At 36.2% G+C, this 27,713-nt stretch overlaps 2 protein-coding genes across 2 annotated transcripts in view; one reads left to right on the forward strand and one right to left on the reverse strand.

Annotated features, from left to right (window-relative positions):
- The window catches only part of CLSTN2 (calsyntenin 2), a 486,477-nt gene that overhangs the window by 6,045 nt on the left and 452,719 nt on the right, over positions 1–27,713 (forward strand). The gene's annotated exons all lie outside the window — the stretch shown is intronic.
- On the reverse strand, positions 5,764–15,450 carry RBP2 (retinol binding protein 2). The gene is made up of 4 exons (XM_031596407.2): positions 15,378–15,450; positions 11,077–11,255; positions 8,506–8,607; positions 5,764–6,912 (listed from the first exon to the last, which is right to left on the reverse strand). Exons 1-4 carry the CDS (start codon positions 15,448–15,450, stop codon positions 6,859–6,861), a joined length of 408 nt encoding a protein of 135 aa, XP_031452267.1. The 3' UTR covers positions 5,764–6,858.

The following is a 27,713-nucleotide window of genomic DNA, read 5'->3' on the forward strand; positions in this document are numbered from 1 at the left end:
TGATATGGGATTTGCAGACTTTAGGTCTTCTGGACAAATTCTCTTGCAAAGTAGAGGTGCTCAAACTGTTGAGGAGTGAGCATCAATGTAAAACCATAGCTTAGGCTAGGAAAGTTTAGGCTTTTAATTCTGAGTGTCTCTGGTTCAACTTTTCTCTTGTTAGCTAGAGAAATGCTTTGATAGATGCGCCAGTAGTGGTAATAATGAGAAACAAGCAGGTTTCAAGGTTGGTATTTTTTAAGAGCATGAATATCATATCCAGCATTCTAGTGCATACACAGGCAGGTGAGGCTTGGTGCTTATTGAAGGCAGTGGTTGGTTGCTGCATACATGTATTAGTGCAAACATGTTGGTAAAAGCGTGCATTAAAAGCAGCGTGGACCATTTTAAATGTTAAAAAGGCAAACTGCTTTTATCTGACTAGACTGTTAGCAGACAAGTGATGACCACCTGATGTCTATCTTATGAATAGCTTTTTGCTCCCATAAGTGTTGCCTAGTTGGGAAATCTAATGATTCTTGAATATTTTGTTTGCAAACAGATTCTTATTACAATAACAAATGATTCACTTTACAGCCTCATCTTAGTATTTCTCTTACAGTGTGGCAGTATGGCTTGTCTGATTCTACTGTGAATTGACTAAAGTACCCAAGCCCAGAAACTTGATTAGAAAGCACTACAATTGCATGTTATCTGCCTGGATATGCTGCAGTCAGGTTCCCTTTTCGTGCCCACATTCCCACCATAATTATAAGAATAGCTGTCACCCATACTTAGTTTTATATCCTTTACTTTGTGAAGAGGTAAATTGAATTCACCTATATGAAAGGGCTGTTTTTATATGGCCACTCAAATTAAATTGGATGCTTTTTAGTAACGTTAGTAAAATTAGTAAATTACTAATGAGTAACTTACACGTAGTTAGAATTGAATTCTCTCAAAGTAAAAGCTCTTGTGAAGTGGTGTTTTTGCATACACAAGTACTAAGGCAACGTATGTTCTTAAAAACAAAAAAGTTTTCTTAATGCTACTATTCTAGGTAGTGCGGAGCCATAAAATGCCAGCTCTGACGGTGTCGCTCTGCGCTCACCCCGTGAGCTCGGCTAGCGGGCGCACATCCCCGGGCTGCGCGTTCGGAGCTCGGCCGCCAGGTGGCGCCTCCATCTTATGCGCCTCTCCAAGCTTCCCGCCTCGTGTGCGCTGCTGAGCTCCTGGAGCGGGTCTAAGGAAACCCGCCTGGAGAAGAGCGCCTTAGAATATGGCTACATGTATTTAAAGGACAACCTTGAAGGAATTTTACTGAATATTATTTAACTATAATATTGACTGCTGCCTTTAACTTCACTCCTGTAAACTTTAAAAAGATGTGTTCCATCTAGTGTGTTTTTTTCCTTACTGGGAAGGCAAAGGGGAATTAAACTATACTTCTGTAACACATTTTAATGCTAGTGTAACTGTATTTGTTTTATGTTTTTACAAATGTGTGGGTACATATCGCTGATGCTGATATTAACATATTTATATCCACAAATAATTCCTGCGTGGGCCAGGCTAGTGCGAGACTGAAATCTGTTTGATTACAGATCAGTCAGCGCAGCAAGACAAGTGCTGTACTTCTGATTCCTTATTTGTCAGTCTCTAGTAGTTGAACTCAGGTCTGTGATACACAAACAAGTTACTGTGGTAGAACAAATTACCATAGATTGCTCACTTTACAGTAAGCTGTGTGAATATTTCTACCTGGAACTTGTTTACCATTAATCTAAAGAATATCACAACAGGTTCCCCTTCAATGAACGATGGGATCTCCTCATCTTTGGTTAGGCAGTATTTTAATACAGACACTTGCAGGTGAGCAGTTTCTGGCATGAAGTTGGCCAGCAGGAGCTATATGGATGCCCATCTCCATGGAGCTCAAGGCCACACTGGTTGAGGTTCTGAGCAGTCTGATCTAGTGGGCAACCAGACCACGGCAGAGGGTTGGAACTTGTTATCTTTAAGGTCCCTTCCAATCTAAGCCATTCTATGCTTTTAAGATTCTCTTTCCTTTCACATTTGTGTGTGTGTGTGTGTGTGTGTGTGTGTGTGTGTGAGAGAGAAAGGGCTGTATTCTTCACAAAAATCTTCCTCTACCAGATTTTACACAATACGACACTGCTATCTTCCTATACATACTCAATGGTGTTGTTGAGAAAGTTCAGCCTTATTAGTTGAGTTCATGTCTAGAAGAGACAATATCCAACTTCAGCAGTTATAAAATAGAGACCTGCATTATAGGCCAACCCTACTAAAATATGTTCTGCAATTCCTTTGACTTAAAGTGTTCCATTGAAAAAGTTCAGCCACTTATAAGATAATTGACTGATAAATATTACCCTCTTGAGTTCTGCATTGCCCCTATAAAATTTCATGGTGCGGAGATGTCCTAGTGTAAGACAGTCTAAGCAAGGTGATGCCAATAGGAAGACGTGTAACCTGGTGCTATAAGCAGATACTGTATCTGGGAGCCCAAATTGTGGCAGGGACTGGAGCTGTCTAGACTTTCTCTGAGGGCCACACTGGAGTCTACAGCCCAGTGGCTAACAGTTAATGTACTCCTGCCATTATGGGTTAGTCATAGTTAGCATTCATTTTGCACTGCTGCAGAATGGCTTCGCAATCATCATGGCAGTTAAAAAAAAAAAATTGGTCCCACTTCCCACTTTAAATGGCACAAGTTCACTAAAACAGAAATAGTTCAATTATGATCATACAATGCCCTTCTCTGGAAAACACTTATTTTCCTGTAGTGACTTTTGATGTACTAGCATTTTAACTAAGCATTCATGTTTTCTGTGTATTCAGTTTATGCCATCAAGGAAAGCAATTTGCTGTAATGCTACTCAAGGCACCCATTAGTAGCAAACAGCAATCTGTGTTTTTAGAGGCTGTTTTTTTCCCCCCACAAAGAGAGCAACTCAATTCTGCCTTAATCCCCTAACTAGTAGGGCTCATTGTCCAGGTGATATTTGTTACTAGTTTACTGATACTGGCTTCTCAAAAAAAAAAGTATAGAATCTGATTTAGATTAATTTGCTGGTAATTTTTTCTTTTTTAAATCAGTATGGTACATATCTAATTTGAGAACTGACATTTAAGTGTTTTTTGACATAACAAAAGATCCCATTCGTCACATAGGAATATTCTTTGTTGTGCACTTTGAACATCTTAACAAAAAGACACGTTTTAAGTTAAAACGTCTTTTTCCTAATATCTTCAGGAAGTTTTGCAGTCTTTATTTATTGAATCTTTGAGGCAGATATTGATAACAGTGAATCATAATAAGCAGTTTCCTGGCACTGATATTTTGAATTCTAAATGCATTAAATTCTGCAGCTTCAGAGTCTGTATGTTCTGTATTATCAGATGTGCATGACCCGATTTCAAGGTCCGATCTGGCTGAATGGAATAATTGACTCCACTGAAGAGCTCTGACTTATACATAACTACTTGCAAAATGATGCTCCAGTCTACATTTTGATGTCTTATAATAATTTCAGAAGTTGAAATTTAATTAAGAAGTACACTGAAAAGATAAATTTATGCATTTTTGGGGGCATATACTTGGTTTGCTTTTGATAGCAACTGAGTTTTACAAAGACTTTACCTGCTTTTGTGACTACATTACATTAGCCTTTTATTGATTAAGCTAGAAGTGGAGCACTAACTTCTAACACTAGAAGTGGAGAAGAAGTGTTTTTTCAATCCATGTGTTGAAAAGATACATAAATTCAGTTGGATTTTAGGACAACTACTCTGCAGTAGGTTTTGGAAAAACACTGCACCAGTCTAGTGTAACACGATGGAAAGTACAGCAATAATAGAAGGGTGGCACAATTCTCAGCTGAAGCAAATAGGAACAAACCAAAATGCAGCAACTGGGGACACAGAAACAAAGGAAGAAAAATTGTGTACCTTTGAAAGGACTCAGGCAGGGCTCTCCAGCAAGATACCCTTGCCTCCACTGCCAGCCCTTAAATGAGGTCTGGATCCTGGCTCCATACCTTCTGGTCACTCAGATACATTGCATGCACCTGAGCTCCCCTGGGTTGGCCCTGCCTTCCACCAGGTGCTCAATCACTGCTTCAGGCCATGACTTCGCATTTCTGCTACATCTGATCACTCAGCAAATTTAAGCAATCTTTAGCTTTAGGGTACCTCCAGAAAAATACATATTCTTCAATTGTTATCATTCGTTTTTCCTACACATATATAGAAAGAAAAGAGTGCGTTTTGAAAAAACAAGTGATCAGATACACAAAATTATTTCTTCTAATCTTCATCATCTACGTAACGTGTGCAATCAGCAAGCTGAAATTAAAACATACTCTGCCCTTCCATTCAAGCATGAATTAAATCTGAAAATAATGTGTTCTAGAGGACAAAAAACCTTCAGAGTAAATCTGAATGCTTCCATCCTTTCTATTAGTCTCTCCCCGCATTAGGGCGAATTATGTGCCGTTGGTCAAAAAGAACATAAGCATAAAATGCAATTAAATGACTGTTTTGGAAGTGAAATTCTATTTGCCTTTGTTAGATTGTAAAATAATGCTGATTTAGAAACCTCAGATTTTTTGCCAGATGGCAGTGGAATAGACATGCTTCACATGCAGCAAATCAGCAGAGTGAGTAGGATATTTATGGGAAAATTGAAAGCCATTCTGTGCACAGACAACCTATGTGGACTTTCAGAGCTTAACAGAAAGACAGCATCTTATGAAGTAACCATAGAGCATTACCAGGGGGAGGATTTACAACATTATCCTACAGCAATGTTGCCTTCTTTTCATCGTGTGACTTTCCAGGAGCAAAACTGGCTCAATGCAGAAAATTTTAGAAATCTTATCATAAATATTTCCTATGCCCATTTGTGTCATTGTGGTTTGAAAAGTCCAGTGACAGGTAATGGTTCTGACTCTTACTGTACTCATTAGGAATTGCACAGTAGTACATGCCAGAAGGCTGAAAAATGTGGATAAGCATTCTGTGGTTGACCAATGAGATTTGTTCCTTCAGTGCAAGTATTTAATCTGCTGACAAAGGTAAGGGGTTTTGTGGAGCTTAGAGACTAACCTAACATCACACATATCATGCAATTGAGTATACCTTTGGAAGTAATTATAATGCAGTGTAATAAGTATCTCCTCTGTCTCCAGTTCTGTGTATGTAGTTATAAAGAAGGCTGCAAGGTTTTGCATATCAGTGTGTGCAGGAAGAAACTGCTGTTTTGGGGCATAAATAACCTTGAACATTTTCCTTCCCCTTATTAAAAAGTCAAGAGTTTTCATTTTCTGAATTTGCAGAAACATGAGGTCAGATGCAGTTTTCTCTCTCATCAAAGTCTACTCTAGTGCCATGTTGCCTACTTCATTTATTTCCCATCCATATCCACTAGATACGACTTGTAAACTTATTAAGAAATGAGTGCTTTTTTTCCTCTTCAATCTCCTCATGATTTTCTCATCATTTGTAAGTTAATTACTGTTCTTCAGGATATGTAAGAACTTTTGTTTAATGATTTGTATGGAGTGCTGTGCAGGCTTTCTCTTGGCAAGAGCCAAATATGAGTAATGCCACTGATTATGACGTACACATTCTTTATTGTAGTCACTACTTAGTTCTGATAATATTTTGAAAGCTTAATGAACTGTGGTCCTTCTAAGCCTAATAACTAGAAGGGGCTTAGATGTAGGAATTAAGTATGTTTCTATAGGGAAGTTCAGATCAGGGCTGAATAGAAAACAATAAGAAGGAATTTACCAATTCCAAGTGCAGTTTCTGCACTGTGAACTCTCATTAGAGCATTGCTCAGTTAAAGCATACAAGAAGTATCAAATTTTTATCAGGAGGAGCAAAGTCTAATTCATAAAAATGGCACTGCATAGGTATTTACACGCCTGTGCGCCTGCCCATGTCAGTGTTAGTGATATATTAATCAGATTTGGACTTTTGCAAATGATTCATAGTTGGAAAAAGCAGACGAGCTTTTGTGCGTACAAACCCTTCTTCAGTGGAACATGCATGCGTGTTCTCTTGAATGATTTGTTTCCACCTAGAGAAGTAGCTCTCACCATCCCTGGTAAATTTAAACTTGCCTATAGCAAAAAGATGAAGTCTTTTGAAAAACCCTAAATAAAATGGAAGACAATTGCATGGAAATTACTTTTCAAAGTCTTTTAAAATTCTTTTTAAACTCTAAAAGTGAGGTGCGAGGCGAAGACTGCTGGATGCTGGGTACTCTTTATGCACGGATACACACAGTCTGTGTAAACTCCACATGCACAGCATACATGCAGTCTATGTAAACTCATCAGTTTTCCTGATAGCCATAAGTATGCCTTAGCTTTAACTTCATGGAGAAATTCCTGAATGGAGTGGTGTGCTTCTAACAGCTTCTGCACTGGGATTATTAGCAGAGTGCCAGTTCTCTGACTGCTTCAAGGAGCTACTGCATTTCACATTCTCTCGTAACGTTATGTATGTATATACATAACATTCTGTGGTTGAGGTGACTGCTAATTTTCAGCTTTGTTGCTAAGGAATGTTTCTTTGGAAAAGACTAGATAGATTGTAAAGATATAGGAAAGCACAACTTGAAAGACAATTACTTTTATTTAACTCCAAGAAAAGAAAAGAAAAAAGAAAATAATGATACTGTGTGTAACTAATGTTATTTCTACAAAATGTTTCTCTTCATAAACATGCACAAAATTGCATTCACATAGCTGTTTCAGAGTTATTACAAAATCTGGTTTGTTTCTTTTTTTCGACAAAACATATCAGCATAATAGAGTGATGAAGGGTTAAGTGGTTTTCCAGTTACTTTTTCTTCTTAAATATCTGATGGCACACCTGGTCTTCACACGTCAGTTCCTACAGAATTAAAACAATTAGTGGTACAAGTTGCGTAGCCAGAAGCTCCCCTGCCTTGTAATTTCTACAACTGTGCTATTACATTACAAAGATACACTTATGAAGAAGAGAACATAAGGAAAGAAGAGTGAATTCTATAAAAACAATCAGCAGGCATGCACCACATATTGCAGTAATTAGATTTTGACACATGAATTGAGCTCTAAGAAGAATATATATGAAAAATACATTAAAAGTAGTTTTTAGTGGAAGGTTTTTTCATGCTCCATTGTTAAAACAACATACAATAATAGTTAATATTTCATGTTATCTCATAATTCATGAGAATTATTGAAACAAGGAAATTCAAAACAAACAAAAAAGGGAAGATGCTTTAAAACCGTAAGAATGTTTACTTCAGAGAAGTGCCCAGCCATTTTTTAGGAGTCAGATTGGGATGGCATTTTTGCATAGCACCGCAGCTGATCTCCTGAAGTCTGGCACACGTGCACATCACAATGTACGCTGTTTTATTAGTCTTACAATTAGCAGGCATTGCTGTGCCAGATAAGGCTTGAAGATGAACTGAAGCCAGGTTTTCGGCCAACAGTTGCCCTAACCTGCAAGATTGTTCCTGGGAACTCTTCTGAGAGTCTGCCTGGTCTCTCTGCTCCCCTGAGTCTTAGGCTCAATCTTGCAGCCAGCATATAGCATCTTTGTTAGGTCAGCTTTTGACTATGTATTAAAATGGAGATGAAAATGTGTGCTGGACAACTGGCTTTCAGTGACATATACTGTTTTTTCAATTAATTGCCTTGACTGTTCAAGCATACAGACTTCAGGCAATGTGGCTCACCATACCAACTATCTGTAGGGTAAACTTAGCAAGGAGCGGATATCTAAATGCATATCATGAGACAGAAATTAATGAGGTCTTCTTCATAATCTTTCTGCACCCACCTACTGTACCATCCAACATTATCTTACCCATTTCTTGATTGTTCTCCCAAGAAACTTTTGGAATAGTGTTAACTATGTAATCTGTTATTTTGTAATCTTTCCATTCTCCAGTGAGTGCTCCTTTTCTGCACAGCCCTTCTGGCCTCTATCAGACTCACTGCATTCCTTTTCAGGCTCCAGTTTTTTCCGTTTCCATTGTACAAGCACAAAATAATTGGAAATACTCTTCTTGAGTACCCAGAGAGTGATTTCTGATCTGGATTCCTACATAGTTCTTTCTAAAATTACATAGTGCTTCTTTAGGGACAAAACCCAACATTTTTCTTGCAATCTTTTTCCCTTTTTTTTTTTTCTTCTTTTTCCTACCAGTGATTAAAGGAGAATGAGAAGACATTAGAGGTACAGTGTAACAAGAAGGGTTAATAGCTGGAGGACAGTGAACTGGAGCAAAAAAAGCACTGCAGGGTTATGTCTTAATTGGGAGCAGGTGAAAAGAAACTGAGCATTCCTGAGATGAAGCAGAGAGAGGGATTTCCTTCGAGTTCAGAGATCAGAGCTGTCTAAATAAAGAATAAGTAAGAAAAGCTTTGAAATGGACGAACTGTACTTTGTTGCAGTCTGTTATGTGCTATGATTCTGTATAGCAGCTCTTACCAGATGCAGTTGGTCTCCTTCAATCCAGTGCTTCCAGCCACGATTTTTCTTTTCACCTTTCTGAACACATACCAGTTTGTCACCATCCCAGGTCACTAGTGTCTGCATCAATTAATTCAGATATATTAGCAAGAAATTTATGAATATGTGAAAATAAGCTAATTCAAACAATGAGAAAAAAAAAAATACATTTTCTAACCATTGCTCTCCTTGTTCTTCCTAGAAAAACTCAAACCAATCAGTCATTCAAAACCCTGTTGCCACTGCTGAAATGCACCAGCTTCTGTCTCACTGTGCTGACCAAATCTACTGTTTGGTCACCAGAAATGTTCAGCAAGTGTCAGTGAGTATCAGTGGGTGCAATTTTTTCCACACACAGAAATTCAGTTACATGCCTTTGCTTTAGGCACAATTCTATGACAGACACCATTTTGTCAGACTTGTCCTCTGCTGTCACATGGCAACAAAATGGAATATTGGTGGGAAGGTATAACCTCTACTGTCATCTCACTATCATCTGCCTCTGTCTCTGTGGGCTGATTTAATAAAATAGGAGGCATTACTTTCAGTATGACCCTTGTGTATGCTATGGTAAATTCAGATTAACTTCTTTTGAATTACTCTAAATTTGAACCATTGTCAATTAGAAAGACATCTGTCCATTTATCATAGTTAAATCCTCATCAGAGACCAGTTACAGTCAGTGGAAGTTGAGTTATTAAAAGTTTTCAAGACTACTGTTACTCTACTTTATGTTTTAGTTCAGGGTTGGATGATTTATTTCTCTTACAAGGGAGCTTTCTAGTAATAGCAAGACAAAACTCATTCCATTCCAGTTAAGTTCTTTCATATTTACCGTATTTTTAAATTATCCATGCCCAATTTATGTTTAAATGTTGCCTAGCAGTTTTATTACCTTCATATGTTTGAGGCTTTTTTTTGTTAATAAATGACCAGAAAATTATTTTAGAGTAGCCTGGAGATTAATGGCTTGATGTGCTTCATCCTTCCTCCTCCTCTTTTTAGAAACAAATAGTATAATTTGTTCAGAATAGGATATTATATAAAAATGAATAAGCCAGGTAGGGGAATAATTGTACAAACTGTGCTTCCTTCTGTCCAAGTAATTGGTAATAAAGAGGAAATCAGTAAGTCTGCAAGTGAAATGATTTTGCACAGAGAGAAAGAAAATGCCTTTTATGGTGTTGAAGATGTAAGGATTTAAGTGATGTAATGGTTGATTCATTAGATCTTCAGCAGGTCTGAGAGACATGGGTGCAAAGTTGTAAAGCATAAGCTCTGTCACAGGAAAGTGTCCACCCAGAGCTCACTGGAGGAAGCAATAGGGAAACATTTAGTCGTAGGGATGTTCAAAATACTGAAAAATGGGACTTATTATTTGATGGTTTACAGAGTTCCGAATGAGAAATAATTTGGAAGAAGTCATAGGAATTACACTGCATAAAGCTGATTGAAAAATGAAAAGTGTTTTATAATGAATAAACAATGTACTCTATAATATAATCTGTGTCACTCTGGTGAAGGATTACCTGCGTTCAGATGCAAACATGGTGCTTTCCCATGGCAACTGCCAAAACAAAGTGGGTCTTGTTGACAGTGAGCTTTGATCTCAGCTACTCAGTTTGGCAACAAAGTCTGAATCTTTGTTTATTGAGAAGATAATGAGGCAGGGGACAGCATCTTTTTGGAGAATAGCAGGAGAGATGTGAGCTGAGAGGAACTATGATAATTGTCAGATGAGTTGATAGAGGGATTCAGGGAATGATGACCAAGACAGGCAAGTGATGCAAGTTTTTCAAGACCCTGAATGGGACAGTCAATAAAAATTTAAAATCTGTCACCCTTTCTACCTTTGAAAATATTGCTTCCATGTTTTAGGGATGAGAAGAGAGTAAAACAGAAGTAGTATCAATACAGAAACATGAAGCTGAATTCAGTAAATGAATTTAATCAGTGATTATACTTATTTTCCTCACTAACTTTCCTGACGTGGTCTGGTTTGAAGGCCACACAAGACCTTCTAGCTCAATCTATTGTAAGAGGTAGAGGATGTGCTAATACACAATCTGGTCCTTGATCCAAACATCCACACACACTGAAGGTGTCTGAAGATAAGCCCAGGGTTTCCTGTGGGAACTTTGAGCTCTAATCTTTAAGTAATTAAAGCTTGCATTACAAGGCATTCTTGCCTGTGGTTGTCTGTAGGCCTGCGTTTGCATCTATACCAATGGTAACATGGGCTCACATTTTCTTCTTATCTCTTCTAAAATCTCACTTATGTTTAATAGCTGAGTGTAGGCTTCCTTTAAATAGTATTTACATTTTAAACTGGCCACTTGAGGCTGAGCAGCACAAATCCAATGTGAACCTACTGATTCAGAGCTTAAAATGTTTATGCAGAGAAGATCCTAAAATCAGAATGATAGATTTACAATCTATTTAAGGAGATTACACAGGTTAAAAAAAAAAAAAAAAACATATTTAGCTGGTTTTTGGAACTGCCACTGCTGATACTGACTGTATTGTGAAGAGAAGTCAGATGGTATGTACCTTAACCATCCTGTTATCGAGTCCTTTGGTATGTTCTTCAAACTCCACTCCCACAGTGAAGTCCAGTTCATAGTTTCTCAAGGTACTGAGTGTTTTTGTTTTGAAATTGTCTCCATCTTGAATAATCTCCTTTGTTTGTTTCAAGTGTTTTGCAATCTTACGAGTTGCAAAATCAATGTCTGTTTAAAAACAGAAAAGAAAGCATTGCACAGAAAATTCCAACTTTTGTTACCAAAAATAAAACAACTCTTATATTTATGCATTGTAAAAATAATATTGTGTTTAATGGTCAGGTAATTTTACAGATGACCTCTTTACCGGCAGTATTTGCAAAGAAAAAGATCATTCAAAAAAGCCAGCAATTTCCATTTTCTGGACTTTCACCTTGAGGATCTTCTACTGATTTTACATATTCTTATTAAGAGAGTGTCTGTGGGGATATTATGAGCAGGACCAACAAACAACCAACAGTTAATATATGCTGGTTTCTTAAATCATCTGAATCTCCAGATCTTTTGGAGTTGAAGTAACAAGACATATTCTTTTTTTGGCTTCACTCACACAGGAAGCTATGGGATACTAGGAGTGCCATTTGCTTCTCATTCTTGAGAGCCCTTCCCTCTTCTATGTCTGCTGTATAAATTATGTAGCTCTTGGGCACATGAGGGTATTGATATGGATTCTGTAGTATTACAAATTTTGGCCACTCCTGAAAGATTGATCTCAGAACAACATGCCTTTTCAGAAAATAAGCACATTAGTAGAAAATAAGCATGTGGTCACACTCATTTTGGATTTTAGCATGATATTTTTGCAGGGAACCTATTATCTGTCGGAGCATACAAGAAGTTAATTTTAAAAATTGTAAAAATGTTCCTAACGAGTAAAAAAGAAACAGACAAATGATTGGCTTGTCCGTTGTGGTTAAAAAGCAAAGAGACAAATAAATGGCAGTTAGCTGTTAGAGGAATAGTGATTCAAAGTCAAAAGTCAAATATTATCAAACTGCAGCATTTGACAGTTCATTTTTAATATTCTGTAAACAGTTAATGCAGTCCTGATCTCCTTGACATCCTTATTATGTTCATGATGTGGACTAAATTCTTAATGCAAGCAATGGAATACACTGAAAGTTACTGAAAGGACAATATATATTATGAGCATGACAGTTTGTCCCAGACAGTCCACCTCTTGCCAGCTGTATTACCATCTGCAATAAATATTTCTGACCAGCTGGCAATGAATCTTAATATAGTGCTGTATGCAAATGAAATAATCTCACATGTTTCTGAAAGTTACTGAAAAATGGTTTTGGCTTGTTATCCATCCCATAGTAGTTCTGCATGTGAGTTAATCATTGTCAGCTCAGCAGTGCAACATACTAATGGAGTCCTTTCTCTTTGCGTAGATTCCTTATACATGTGATGTGCTAATTGAGTTGAGTGAGAGGTTTGGCTTGAGAAAAAATGTGACTTTTTTAACATGGGGAATAATGTTTAGTATTTATATCCAGACTTCTGGGGTATATTTTATCTGCTATGGTGGATTAAAAGTGTCTCTGGGTCTGATTTATAACCAGGTAACATAAAATTTAGGTCTCTCTGTGGAAAAAAAAAAAATGTCTAGACTTCTAAGGAAATGCTATTTCTGACTAATATATTAGTCTTGTAGCTCCTGGAGAAAAACTGGGAGATTTTATTAAAGCATGGTTTTCATAACTGCATGTTGAACAATACAAGCAATAAAGATGATATATTGTTCTATTATAGTAGATTAAAACACTTTGTAATGTGTTTGTGATAAAAGCAAAATTTCTGGCTTAAAGGGCAAAACTATTCTTTAATTAAAGTATGGAAATACATATGTATTAATTATAAGGATGGATGAGATTTTTTTAAAAACCCTCAATGTGCTTTGAACCTTAGCATTTTTATACTTAAGTATCAACCATATGCAAAATCGGGAGGAACAGAGCAGAAGAATGTCTTTTCACTCCTTCCATGTCATTTCCTTTCACTGATCACAAGTTAACGTGGGACACATTCTGAGAATCACCTATAGCCATATGCATCTTTGTACTGTTTTTTTTTCCTTTTTTCCCTGTCCCACTAATTCAATGGCAGTTTGTCACTAGTATAATGTATAACACATGTATATATATACACCAAAAATTATGACATATATATGAGGAGCAAGGTTCAGACAATAAGTGCAAATTCCTTCTCCATCCCAACCAGTTGCTGATGTTCTTGCTGTGAAAATACTTTGAAAATTTTGTCAGAAAGTTCATTCTCTCTCCATTTGAGTTTGTCTGGAGTAGGCAACGAATCAAAGGATTTTCCAGGAAAAAGAAATCTGTTTTGCATTCTTCATTCTAACACATTCTTTCTCCTTTGTCTTAGGCTATCAAGAGTGTCAAGTGCTTTTAATCTTGTTACCGCGGTTTTTTTAAGTCAGTTTTTCAGGACTGGATATCTGGTAGTTATCCTAAGGTCAATCAACTAGTGTAGGAATTGAGAATTGTTGGATATGAGGTTTTTTTTAAAGATATCACTAACTGGTTTCCTAATGTGTTACACGGTTCTTCCTAACAAACATATTATCTTGAATTTATCTTGACTTGTGGAAGGTAGCTATACAGATTTTGAACCACTGCTTCTTTGGATAATCAAGACCTTTAGTAGTAGCTATTTTTGTGTCCGAGCAAGCAAATGCTCTAGATATCCAGTAAATTAACTCAACAGCTTTTTGGGGAAAGTAGAAGGAAACTGGAAGTTTGATCTTAACTTCTCATGAAAAGTGCTTGAACTGAAAAAACTCTTGTTTATCAGCATAACTCTTAGTGTCAGCTACAGTAAAAATCAGAATAAGAGGAAGATCAAATGCTGAACAGAAGATACAAATCAATGACCATTAGATAGAAAATAGTGAGACAACATCTGAGAATGGGAACAACAAAGGCACAATGGGACAGTGAGGGCTATTAACTGTGAACATAAACATAAAATATCTTTAATTTTGTCATGTACTAATTTAGCCAGTCACTTTCTACAATCTAGGTTAGATTAGTCAGCTCCAGTGATTACTCTTCTAAGTAATATTGACATCATGAGTGGTAAAGAAACAACGATGTTTTGTGGCATTCATCTGTGATGTATTAAAGCCAGGAGAAGATTTCTGATTCTAAAAATTAGACTTCTTGTGCATGTGTAAATTTAACTTCCATATTTTTTGCAGCTTTTTGAAATGCAGCCATGTTACTGCAATGGTAGAACAAAGGTAACTGATCTTTCAGTGCCAATCCATTCTCTATTGAAGAAATTCATCAGAACTGTTTTATTTTGTCTATAATTTCTTCTTTTTAAGAAATTAAAGATCTACATCTCTGCTGACCTTAGTAGAGGAAGAATTTTCTGCACACTACTTGCATAATCATAATGACCTGGAGCAAAATCAAGGTCATTTTTATCTTTTTATCGTTTTATCTTAATGAGAATAAAATATCTGAAAGACAACTTGTACTGAAAATACTAGGTGAAGCAAAAGAAGACATGTCTCTCAAAAATCTTTCTCACTGTCATGGCAAAAATTGAATATGTGTGGGAAAAATAAGTCTACAAACAACACAGACTTAATCTTTATATGGAGTGACAAGAATAATACTTGCTTGCAGTTAATAGTGCTTTGGTGTTCCAGCATCTACAAAGTATGCTTAGTATCCTATACAGTAGATACACAAACTGTAGCTATCAGATCTCTAACAATAAAGAAGCAAAAGAATAGTAACTGAAAGTTGTGTAAGGAGCAGGACAGTTCTTTGTGCATGTACAATTCATTGTTGCCATCAGTGGTGGTGGCGAAGTGAAATTTAACTTTTGTAATCATCTTCAGCTGATCCCATGACCTAAGCTTCCTTGCTGTGTAAGCATGATTCCCATAAAAATTCCCAGAAGTATCTGCCCATTTCAGCTCTTCTAGCTTTTGCCATGCAACTGCTACATACAATTCCCACTAGTTCAAAATGCTAATTAAATACTAAACACAACTGCTGCTTTAATGATATGGGATGTATCTGCTTGTTTATTTTAATTTCAATATAGAGCAATATACTTGGCTACAATCTTCTTTTTCTTATATGCCAAGGTCATTGTAATTGCGTGTACATTACAATTACTTGATTTCTAATGTGATTGACATAAACCCTTAGGGCAGAAGACAGAATACAAAAATAAAAATTTTCTTATTAATTTATAGAAAGATTTTACTTATAATGAAAATGTAGTTAATATTTTTCACTTTACCTAATGCAACCATGTAGCCTTCAAAGTTCTCATTGGATTCCATTTCCCAAGTCCCATTGTAATCAGCAGGCATGGTGGCAGGAGCTTAAAACCAACTTCAGATTGAAAAGTGAGGCTGGAAACAGAACCTGTTAGCAGAATGTTTTATAAACCTTTTCATATCTTATTTTTTTAAGGCTTATGGGTTTCTAGATAATACAGTTTAAGGGTCAGAGCGATAACCCTAGAAAACTTCGCTTTTATTAACAAAGTTCAGTGTGTCTGCCTTGCTGGAAGACAAGGATCACTTTCTGAAATACATCGCAATACAGGATATGATTTTACAGTGACCTTTGTAAAGAACTACTAGCTATTATGGGGTACCTTTGCAATATATTAAACATAGTGGCAAATTGTACAACACAGCTAAAGTTCCCAAAGGTGAGTTATATTTTTCAGTTCCTTTCTAGGTGTCATATTTCCATGTGAAGAATAAGCCTTACAGATCTGATGGACCCAGAACTCCCATTTAAAACTGATGGAACTTTTGAATGTGTATCACATGCAAGAAGGAACATAAAAGGGGATATTTTTGTTGAAAATATATCTGTTTTCCTTTGATTTTTGAAATATTTTTATACCAAGAGCTTCACTTACACCAACTTCAATTTAACAAAATTCTTGAGGATCTTTGCAGCAAGTTTAGGAAACATAAAATAAATCCAAGTAAATCATAATTAGTGCTGATAAAATACTAAAAATCTTTATTTATTTTGAAACTTTGTGTTAGAAAGGTATTTTTCATCCAGCAGCACTATGTTATTGTGGGGAAAAGCACAGATGACAGTTGTGCAAATATTCAGAATGTGTCTGCCTAGAAAATTTGAATGTGCAGTAGAACTTTATCAGAGAGTCATGGGATCATTAAGGTTGGAAAAGACCTTTAAGGTCCTCTAGTCCAACTGTCCACCAATCAATATTGCCCACTAAACCAGGTACCTAAGTATTACATCTGCACTTTCCTTACACACCTCCAGGACAGTGATTCTACCATTTCCCTGGTCAGCCTATTCCAATGCCTAATGCTGATGTGCATTCCTAATGGTACTCTATGAATTATGTTATGCAGAAAGTAATTTCAAATTCTGAGTTCTTAAAACATTGTTCTGCCAGAATATTATGTAATATTTATACAATAGGCTTGTCTTTACCTATCTCTATGTACTTTCTTTCTTAGTCCACACATTGCATCAACCAGTTTAAATACATTTTCATTATTTATGCATTTTACCTGTATAACAAAATGTCTTTTAAAAACAAGGAATGGGAAGGCTACTGTTCCCAACTCAGTCACTCACTAACACTCAAAATCAGCTGTATGAGCAACATCAGTTGCTTTGTGCACGTGCATGATCATCTCTAAGTGTATTACAACTCTATTTCTCCAATTGGAAGTTATTCCCTCCTTCAGTACACTAAAGAGTGTTCAATTTATAAGAAGACACTGTGTGTTTTACCTTCTATCACCAGTTGCCTAGTGGTGGATGTATAAGGAATTAATCAGACAGAAGGTGTACATTTGCCTTATAAAATTAGAGTATGTGCTAGAAGCTCATGGTGATAGATTCTATATACTTATTGATTTTAGCTCTGAAGTAGTTTGCTTCCTCAAGTCATTTTGTTAAGATGCAGAAGTGACTGAAACTGTGTCATGTGATATTCAGCAATTACCATCTATTAAAACTACTAAAGAATCCAGTAGTAGAATTACTAGTTCTGCAGCTGTAGATGTGCAAAGCTAAGCACATTTAGAGGAAATAAATTATGAGATGAGAACATCCAGTACATATAAGGTCCTAATTAATTAATAGCATAAACACATAATTGTATAAGTTTTCACAGTGGTGCTTTGTTTATATCCATCCCTTATTATTTATTTAAATGTATGTATTTTTTTCTGTGTGTGCATTTTGTAAACTCTCTGCTTGGACCTCTTTCAGCACACAGTTATTCAACAGCCTTGTAATAGCTCTTTTGAGCTTTTTTCACGTAAAGAAGCAGCAAGCCTACAGGCAGCAAATTTAACCAATCAAGGAAATATCTATGTAGGAAATTAATAAAACATAATGTATTAAATTGACAGAGCTCTGTGATGCTTCATGAGCATTGTGCTAAGATGCACAAAGAGAATGTTTAGTCTAGGAATCAATACCTTAATAGGTAGTAAAACCCTTATTACATTTAAATGCCTGCTAAAATCATATAAGACTAATGGATAGTTTTTTTAACCCCCATGTGGATAATTCTAAGCCTGTAGATCATTCATCCACTGTATCCATAGTGTTCTTACGGGATTTTGCCTTGCCAGTTATACTGACCTGTCTCTTGTCACATATTAACTCTAAAATTTTAACATACTGTTCACGTAAAATTAGAAATGATTCTTTTTGTTCTGTGTTTATTGCTAAACTTTGAGGAAAACTCTACATACATAAAGGAAAGATATACATAGAGAAAAACGCACAAAATGGCAAAACATTCCATTCCTATGCCATGAGTATATGTTTGAGGAAGTGAAAAAGTGCCTTCTCCTAATCTTCATGATAATCATGTTCTCACACCTCTTCCTTGAAAGATCAAGAGTAAAATCTATTGGCACACAGTGTACAGCATATAATGAAACTTGAGAATGGGAAGAATTAAGTGTCTTTTTTCAGGTTTTCCAATATCTCTGTTAAAAGCAAAAGCTGTAAGCTCATAGCTTGTGTCAGGTTTCAAACCAGGAATAAGTTTTAGAGCCAAGTAATAAGATATCAGAAAGCAATGTCAAGAAAAGTCAAAATACTGTACCTTGTTAAAGCTTGAGTAACTTTTCCAGTTTATGAATGAAGAAATGAAGACAGCTTTTCTCTCCTCTGTCCTACAGATTAATATTGGTAAGTGGCAGTTTGAAACAAAGCTGCTCATAAAATGAGCCTAAGCTGGCAGGATTGAAAAGGCCCAAATCTCGTGTCTATGGAATGAGTGAGCAGTCATGAAAGCCATGGCTAACATTAGCCTTCATGATACATTCCTCTCATGATACTTGAGGCCTGCCTGGAAGAGAAATCCTATGTATTTGAACAAAGTTCAGCCTTCTTGTTATCTGGAAAAAGCTTATGGTACTCTGTCCTTGCACAATCTTATGCAGTAAACCACTATTAGGAGAACTATATCAGGAACAGAGGCTACTAGTCAAATAATTTTTCTCTGTAAACTTCTGGGAATGGCATTTCATAATGTCACTAGTGGACATGATACTCAGTTTGGTAGTAAGAAGAAATCACCCAGTGAATGCTGTCTGCTTGAAAACTCACTTCAATAAGAAATGGTATGCATTGTGAAAAAAAATGTGTCACTGAGAAAAAATAGCCAACCTTAAAGCTTACCTTGATTTTCAAAATAAATGAGAAATACTGAATTTACTTTCTGCTTCATTCTATGTAGCAGTTATTCAGTGTTGTCTACCCATCGGTCTCAAAGGAGCAGGTAAAAATCATTAGCTGTTTTAAAATCAGAGAAACTTAAGGAGCAGTGTGGTTTGGTCAAGGTCGTGAAATAAGCCACTAGATAGAGCAAGTTATAGAGCACAATCATTTGTTTTATCCATTAAAGCATGCTTCTTCCTGAGCTAAGTTTAATGTAGATTGAAAGCATGTACCCAGCCTAACTGCTTTGTCATTGATGTTAAGGCTGCCTAAATCTTCTCTCGAAAGATTTTTTCAAGATCTGAATTCCTTGCATGAGCCATACATTAATATATCTAACTGTAATCTATTACTTAATTGTATTTATTCTATGGTGAAGTTTTGTAATTGCAACTGCCACTTCTTATCTTCATCAGATAGAGGTTGCATTACTCAGACATTGAACTGGAATACTGATTGATGGCTTTTGAATTAAAAGAATCTATAGATAGCAGTGTGTTTTATTTTTCTTTGATGCTTCTATGACAAGCATAATTCAACTAAGAAACTGTGTATCTCCTTTAGCTTGTTCATTTTAATGCAGGGTCTCCTCTATTAGCATAACATTTTGCCCAGCAGAAATATTTCTATTACCTCATCTGGAGAACACTTTAGAGAGATACTTTCAAATACCTTAAACATCAACTTTTCACATACCTCATAACTGGTATAATCTCATGCTGGGAAGATTTGTAGTGTATAATCTCATTTTGCTTAAAGTTCTAGAGTCCACATAAACAGATAAAGCCGTGTCAGATGTTGCAGTTAGTATGCAGTTTTGAATTCACAGCAGCCATTTAAAACAAGATTAAAACCGTTCTTTTATAATCACCAGGACATAAGACACTTAAGATAAATTCTGCCAAGGTATATTAATAAAAATATATAATGTATAACATTCTGCCGGTTTGCTTCCTTCTACTTTTTTTTTTTCTTTTTTTTTTGCTACCAGCATATAGTATTTACAGAACTTTTATCCTAGTCCTAAAAAAATTACTAGAAAGCTGAATGTGCCTGCTTCCTGAATGCTTTCTGAAAGATCTTTGCCATAAATCAGTTTTATGGCTTCAGTAAAAAAAAAAAAATCTATCTGTGCCAGTAACCCAGAAGGAAAACTCTCTTCCAGGGAACTGAACGTTATTACCCTGTGTTGTCACATATCTCTTAGAATTTTGGCGTAAGTCTTTATTTCCTGTTGGTTAAGGGATTTTCTGTGTTGTAAATCTCATAAATTTTGTTCGGAGTGCTGTATGGTTCCTCTTTTCTGCTTGCATCTCTGGCTCCACAACAACACTCCTGCTGAGGCAAAGATTCTGGCTTCGTTCTACCATATCCTGTTTGAGAAATGAAGCCAGCATGCAATTCCCTGATGAATGAATTCCCTGATGAGTTCTGGAATTAATTTTAAAATAATCCAGCTTAGTAATAGATGTGTTTACATGCATGTCTGTCCTTGCGATGATTTTCTGTCTTTAGGTTGCAGATATTCAACAGAAAAAACATTTAAGATAGAAATTCATAGTCATAATTTAAAAAAACTCCAAAACATGTAATTTACGAAATCAAAATATTATCTGATGTAGTTAAATGAATCAGTGTACTCTGTGCTAATAAGATGTAAGTGCAACATAATTGAGGCTGCAAGATGGATCTCTAAGCACGTATGTAGTCAACTTAAGACCATTGATAGTATGCCACAGAATATGCCTTGGGATACACTGCCAAAACTAAGATTCCTCCCAGACAGGTAAGGGACAGGGCTTTAATGGTAGACATGCCACGTGGTTCCAGGAATTGGATGCATATGCTTGCATACACATGAGAAGCAGGGGGAAGGTTCATTTATGTGTAGATAGTTCAGTTACGTCGCCGCTTGTTGTCTACACTGAAACAGGGAATTGATAAATAAGGAATTTTCATATTTTCAGCAAAAAGTACCAAGTGAGTTTCATGTTGAAGATGATAAAAGTGAAAATAAGATTTCTTAAAATGTGTATTTTAGAAGAAAATTTGTAGATAAAACTATAGATATTGAAATTAATATACATATATATTTAAATATACTACTGAATGTGAGCCTGTCTTTCACTGGAAGAATAAAAGAAGAGGGGAAAGGAATTGAACTAGATGATATTAAAATGCAAAATTGAAACCTGAGTATAATCTCAGATGAGAAATGGATTCCCCAGTCATTCAGTCATAATCTCAATGATAACACTTCCCTTTTTTATATGTGAACAGCAAGTGAATAAATTGATTGGGAAAGTTATTTTAAGAGGGTATTTGAAAGTAAATTTTTCAAATTTCCATTAAAAGTTTCTTAGTAATGGTAAGAAGCATACCAGTGAGGTTTTTAATATACCGACTGGGTTTAGCCTGGAAAGGAAAGAAAGAAAAAAGAAAGAATCCTCATTGATGGACATAACAATTTATTTTTATCTGTCATCCATTATATAATTGGTACAACAGCTTGCCTAGAATGCTGCCAAAAAGATAGCTCAAGGAAGCTGAATGAAGAAGGCAGAATAACCATGCCTTCCTGAAACTGTTCAATACTTTGTGACTTACAGCAAAAGGAAGGCATACACACCGGTTTTCAAAGTTTTTACCCATTTGACCCTTTTGGATTGTATTTGAAATTTTCTTTATTAGTTGTTCCTCTTCACTCTGACTGCATACCTGATGGGAATTTCCAGATGATCTGAGACTGTAGCAATGAAAGGACAGTATGGAAATGAGTATATTTTTTCCATGAACATAGATGAAAGTACTGTAAGTGCCAATTTTGTTCCCCATGGTGACAACTCTGAATGAAAGAGCTTGAGCTGGGAAATATTCCCTCAAGACCCTTACACTCCAGAGTTTCTCAGGAATCAATGTGATTAATACATCTGTGGTATAAGTAATCTGTGGTATCGAGTATGAATAAATGAAATTATTGAATGAAATATTATAAACTATATTAATATTTTAAAATAAAATAAATATATTTATATTTTATTTTATATTTTTTTATATATGCATTAATTGCAAACATTTTTTTCTGATGTTTTATTGTAATTTCCTGAGCCATGCCAAAGGTAAGACCATGACAAAATACTACTGTTCATTTCCTGTAAGTTGAGATTTCCATACACAAAATCTCTGCAGTTGTGAGCTATTGTGTCTATTCATAGAAAACTTGAAGTGAGTGACATTCAGTCTCATGATATAGAAATCCTTACATCATTCAGACTACATTTAGCATTCCAATGAGCTTAATGATCTCTCTTAGAAATACAGAAAGGGATGGATGTTGTTACAATACATTGTATAGATGTGTGCTGTGGTGTTGCTCGAGAAATGTGTAATTACATCTTATCATAAAACTTGCATATTGTGGCAGCTAAAGTTCCCCGTGCAACCTGAACTTAGTTAAAAACCATAGCCAGAGATCACTGATAGGGTATGAAATCTGAACCTGTGGATTTCTAGGTCCTGCTGCCAAAGTGGGACCAATGTCCCACACTGTTATGTTTGGACTTAGTGATCTTGAGGGTCTTTCCAAACTAAATGTTCCCATGTCTCTGTGATTTACAACTGTGGATGAACAAATTCGTTTGTTAAAATTAGATGTATTTCTTGTAAAAATGTATATCTGAGTAGTATTTTTTAACTTCCAAAGCATAAATAAAATACTTTGTTGTAAGTTATATGTCTGTTAGAATGATGCTGATCATCATTTTTTGTTGCTAGTAAAAGACAGCTGCATCAGGGAAAAGAGTTGTTGGTTGTCAGAGTATTGTGCTGTGTTGGTTCCCAGTTGAAAGATGAACATTTTGGGGAGTGCTGCCTGAATTAACTTGGGTATGGAGAGATTGCAGATAGAGAGGCGCTTAAGGTAGAAAAGCATACCAGTATTGCCTTTTATAGCAATATTCAGTTTGAAAAGGGAAAAATCTCTTTTCCTATTTGTTGCTAATTATAAAACTACATCTTCTGCAAGCAGTGTTAAAGATTCAAACAGTACTGTGATGTAACACACACAGTAGCAAAGTACAAAGTGATTGGAAGGCAGCAGAGGCCTATGAATGGGCAATTGTAAATTGCTTTATCCCTGTCCTTCTACTGGAATACGCTCATTGCCTCTGAAGGCTGATTTGCTATCTCTGTTCAACAACTTATCCTTCCATCATGTGAGTAAAGGTTACATTACTGCGTGGCATTCAGATATATCTGCAGTTTCAAAGGAAACAGCATACCATTATAATAGCCTTTTGTATAGTGTCTCTTAAACAAATACTCGTTAGACTGAGTCTATAATGGGATCTTTGAAAGTTCAGATTTAACAAAAGCAGCCCCAAATCATTCCTCTTTCCCGCATTGATACATCTTTCGTTAGTCTGACCATGCAGGCTGCTGAGCATCCCTTTTGTCTAGCCAGCACATCTGCGTAACTTTTTATCCTTTTTGTCTGCAGTTAGCATTGTGTTTGATATCAAGGTGGAAAGCTCAGTACCTTGCAGAACTTCATTCAGGTTTATTTGTGATGTGGACAGTACAATGAACTTAGGTGTCTAATTAGAGTAAGTAAAAGTATTTGCATTAAACCTATACATGCAGATACCTACTTTTAAAATCCTAAGTGCAATTAGAGGTGGTTTTGCTGTCTTTTCAAGGAAAAAAAATAATGGAAAAAAATGTTATTTCAGAAGGTACTTTCTTTGCAAAGAGATAAAATCATTAGCAAATAAGCACTGAAGTGGCGCATGGCTACAGCATTACATGGATGAACTTTCTGGAAAAAGGGAACGCTTGAACCAAAAAGGAAAAGAATATGAAGAAAGGGTAATCTTTTTGCTTTGCTCAGGCTGTTTCACAGAGTTTTTTATTTTTTATTTTTTGTCCTATGTAATACAGGTGTTGCACAACAACTCATAATAGACCCCCAAAATGTTGAAGTGAGTCCAGGAAGAGCTACAGAGAAACACCTCCGACAATAAGAGCCCTTTTCTATGGATATCTATTACCTTTATTTTTAACACTGAATTATACAGACATTTTTAAAGGGAAGAATGATCAGGTGAGGTAAGAAGTCTGCCATCCTGCAAGAAACTGCAGAAGGCAGCGATTTTCAGACTGAATCTTTGACCTGCATCCTTTTTCCATTACAGACAACATTCTGGTGTTCTCCTGTGATCCCAGAACAATGTGGTCCTTGCCATTCCTCTCATTACTGATCAAAGTAAATAAGCCTTTGATGTTCCATTAATGGAATACATACATCAAGCAGGCTTGTCTTCTGAATTATACCGAAATTCTTCTTGGGATTCATTTCCCAGAAGAAGAAATAAATATATCATTTTAAAGCATCTGATTTGATTCTGCATTTTCTAGCCTCAGCACCATGCTAGTGATTTCTTCAGCTCATTCCCACTTGCTGCAGCAATCCCAAATTACACTTCTGCAAAACCTCTTGTCCATTAGTCTCCAAGTGCAGTGGATGTGCTCCATCTGTGGGCCATTAGTTGCCTTACATGTGTCTTCCCCAGTGCAGGGAAAAGGCTGAGGGTTGCTGTGCAGCAGGTGAGCAACATCTTATAAGACAGCCTGTTTGAAGGAATCTTGCTAAAGGCCACTTGTTAGTAGCAGCTTTTTTTTTAGTTATAGTCTTTCTTTGTTATACAAGCAGCCCAGTGTCTTCAGCCATTATGCTTCTCTGAAGAGAAGAACTGTGGAGAACCTTTGGTCAGCTCTGTTACTGAAAACTAAAGCACGATGAAATGTAGATGATTATTTTGTTGTGATGAAGATTTTTAAAATTTTCACCACGAAGGTGGGGAAGAACTACGTTATTTGTTTTCATTGAGAATGTACTTTTCATTTGCTTCCACTTCTCCACAATTTGGTCATTCCTTCAGATCTGTAATGTCTGATGAGGGAATGTGGTTAGCCCCAAATGAACTGTTTGCTTTTGTGCTAAATCACATTAGCTTACATAGGGGGAATATGTAACTGAGAAGGCACTTAGCTGTTCCTGAAATTACACAAGCTGCAGTGGGAAGTGCTGCATGGCAGCATGCTAAAGAGGGAAAGCATTTTTCAGGGCATTAGTATGGCTGAAGAGGGAAAAAGGCTGCCCTAAAATATTCACGTGACGTTCAAACAAATTAGGTACTTATTATCCATTAACTTCAACTTACAGTTAAGCACCTGGCAGGGTTTTTGAGCAACATTTAGCAGATTAAATGCCTACCTGCCTCTTTAGTCACCAAAATACTTTTGAAAACTATCAAAAATATCTGACATCATGTTGGGAACTGGAAACGAAAATGGAACTTTGTGTCACGTGATGCTTTAAATGTTTATGAGGCAGACATTGCATGAGAAAAATATGTTATAGAGCATTGTACGTATGTTGCAAAAAAAACATTCTGTGAAATAATCCTGCTTGTAGGTTTTTGGGCAATGCTTTTCATTGCCCAAAAAATGACAAAGATTTTTTTTTTTTTTTTGTATGATGATGATTAAAGAGCTGGAGCCATACTACTTGGAGATTTTTTTTGCTGAAGAACTCTGGTATTCTACTTATTTTTGTTTTGTTCATCAGGGAATGAGTCATCTGTTCCTGCATCATTCATGGCAGTGTGAAATGTAGCTTGCATATCTTATTTGTCTAGCTCCTAAGTCAGCCCCCATGTCTGAGATTGGTTTCAAGAAACCTAACAAAATTAGCACGTTGTGTCACTGCTGCAGTGTTATGAAAATCTGTTATGTGTTTTGTGCTGTTTCTTAGGTACAAGAAGTCTAAAACTCATGAGCAGATCTTTCAGAATTCTTTCAGAGAATAATCTGTAAGCAGCTCTTGGAAACTGAGTATGTCTCTGTGTTTAGGTCTGAACTACCTGAACATACGTGCCAGAAAAAGAAGACTAGCGATGACTAGCTTTCTAGCTGGTGGGATTTTAACACTGCAGTGGCCTTTAAGGATTGTCCCCAGTGATCAACTGTTTCTAATGAACACTGGTATCAGTGAGACAGTGGAGAGGACTAACTACATTGCAGTGAGCTACACTGTTGTACCTGAAAATTGGTGTCTGGAGGAGCTGCTGTGTTTGAATAAGTGCTTTGCTACGTTACTCTAAAATACATAAAAGGTGCTGTTCTCCCCCTTCCCTTTCTAAAAATAAACTTGGAAATGTCAGCATCAAGAATGGCAGCATATTTCTTGACAAGATGAGCGAAAGACCACAGTTATTTCACAGAAGTACTACTGAAATGTGTTAACTTCTTTAACTTGCCCAGCTGGAGAGAAGTGTTAAAAGCTGTAATGGTTATGGATAGTAAGCATCAGTGTCTCTGTAAGAAAAGATAAATTGAATCATGCTGATTTAGAATTAGAGAAGGAAAGTGATGAACTGCTGTAAGTCTTGTTGCACTTGACTGAACGAGAAATTTCAGCTCGTCCCATATGCAATGCTTCTAGACCTAAAAAATGAAAATGGTGACCCCATAGCATTATAAGTATCTATTTTTATGTAGCAAGGACACTGACTAGCAATTGAGAAAAAATGGCTGGGAACATCAAGAGAGAAAGGGACCTTTCATTTTAAATTCCAGTACAATTTTGCATTAACTCCTCTGCTTTTCTTATATTTTACCTCTGCACTTCTGTAATGTTGCTTTGTGCAGCTTAAAGGGGAGGGGAAAGAAAGGAAGTGAAACTGTTGCATAAAAGCTGTTAATGTGATTCCACAATGCTGATAAAAGCATTTTTAAGAACTACACATCTTTACAGATTACTACTGATATCAATATCATGCTGTATGTATTTCTACAGATGCACAATCAAGTTCTAAATGTCTAAATGTTACCTACTCTGTGATTGTGCACCCATGGCATGTGCATAGCTCATGCTTCTGCTACAATCTTGAACTCTCAATTAACTGAACATTTAAATAAAGTATTTTAAATTTGAAACATTCTTATCACAATATTGACTTTTTAATTGGCTAAGCATTAGAACAGTGTTGTACCAATGGGCACAATTAGATACGTGGTCTGTGGCTATGTAAATTACAGTTGACTCAACAACCACATACTTTTTTCTTTCTTCTTTCTTTACTTACTGTAATAAGAATGTGACTCTTGAAAGAAAATTTCATTCTTTGGAGTAGAAACTTAATCTTCAGGCAGGCTGGTTGAAGGGAGTGAAAAGCTATGCTGCTCAAGTGTTCAGTGTGGATACTTTTGGCGCCAATACAGAGAAGAGTGCATGCTTTGTCGATAAATCACAGGATACTGAAGGAATTCTACTTTTTTTTTGTGCTTTTTTGCTAGACAGGAGTCAATTACTTAAATAAACATTTGCTTTGAGGTTGAAAATTTTCTTGAAGTACAAATAGCAGTAGCACATAGGTATTAAGAAGAAATGTTTTACTAATAGAAGATGAATGGCCATAAATCCTTTATGTGATTACAGGTGATACTGTCCAAGAAACAACACAATACATGCTAGGAAAGTTTTATCAGTGTTGTGCTGGAGAACTCTTTTGCTTTACTATCCACTTAGAAAATGTAATACAGTGGAGTCAATTAAATGATAGGCATTGATGAAAGTGGATGTATCTCCTGGAATGCACCTTTCATGCCATGCCAGTGGATTGTTACTCTCTACTGCTCCGTCTCATGTGAGAGACTTTTTAGAAATCGAACACACCTTGTTATATGGAATGTGCCATTCTGACAGCTCATTTTAAAATAGAAATGTTACACAGATCACTCAAAGCAATTCTTTCCCATCTTTCACAGTTGTATAAATGCAGACTGCAATCTTAGCTCTTATTTCTGTTGTGATTTCTATGGATGGTTT

The sequence above is a fragment of the Phasianus colchicus genome, chromosome 10 (genome assembly GCF_987193195.1).
Source record: "Phasianus colchicus chromosome 10, bPhaCol1.hap1.1, whole genome shotgun sequence".
Lineage (NCBI taxonomy): Eukaryota > Metazoa > Chordata > Aves > Galliformes > Phasianidae > Phasianus > Phasianus colchicus.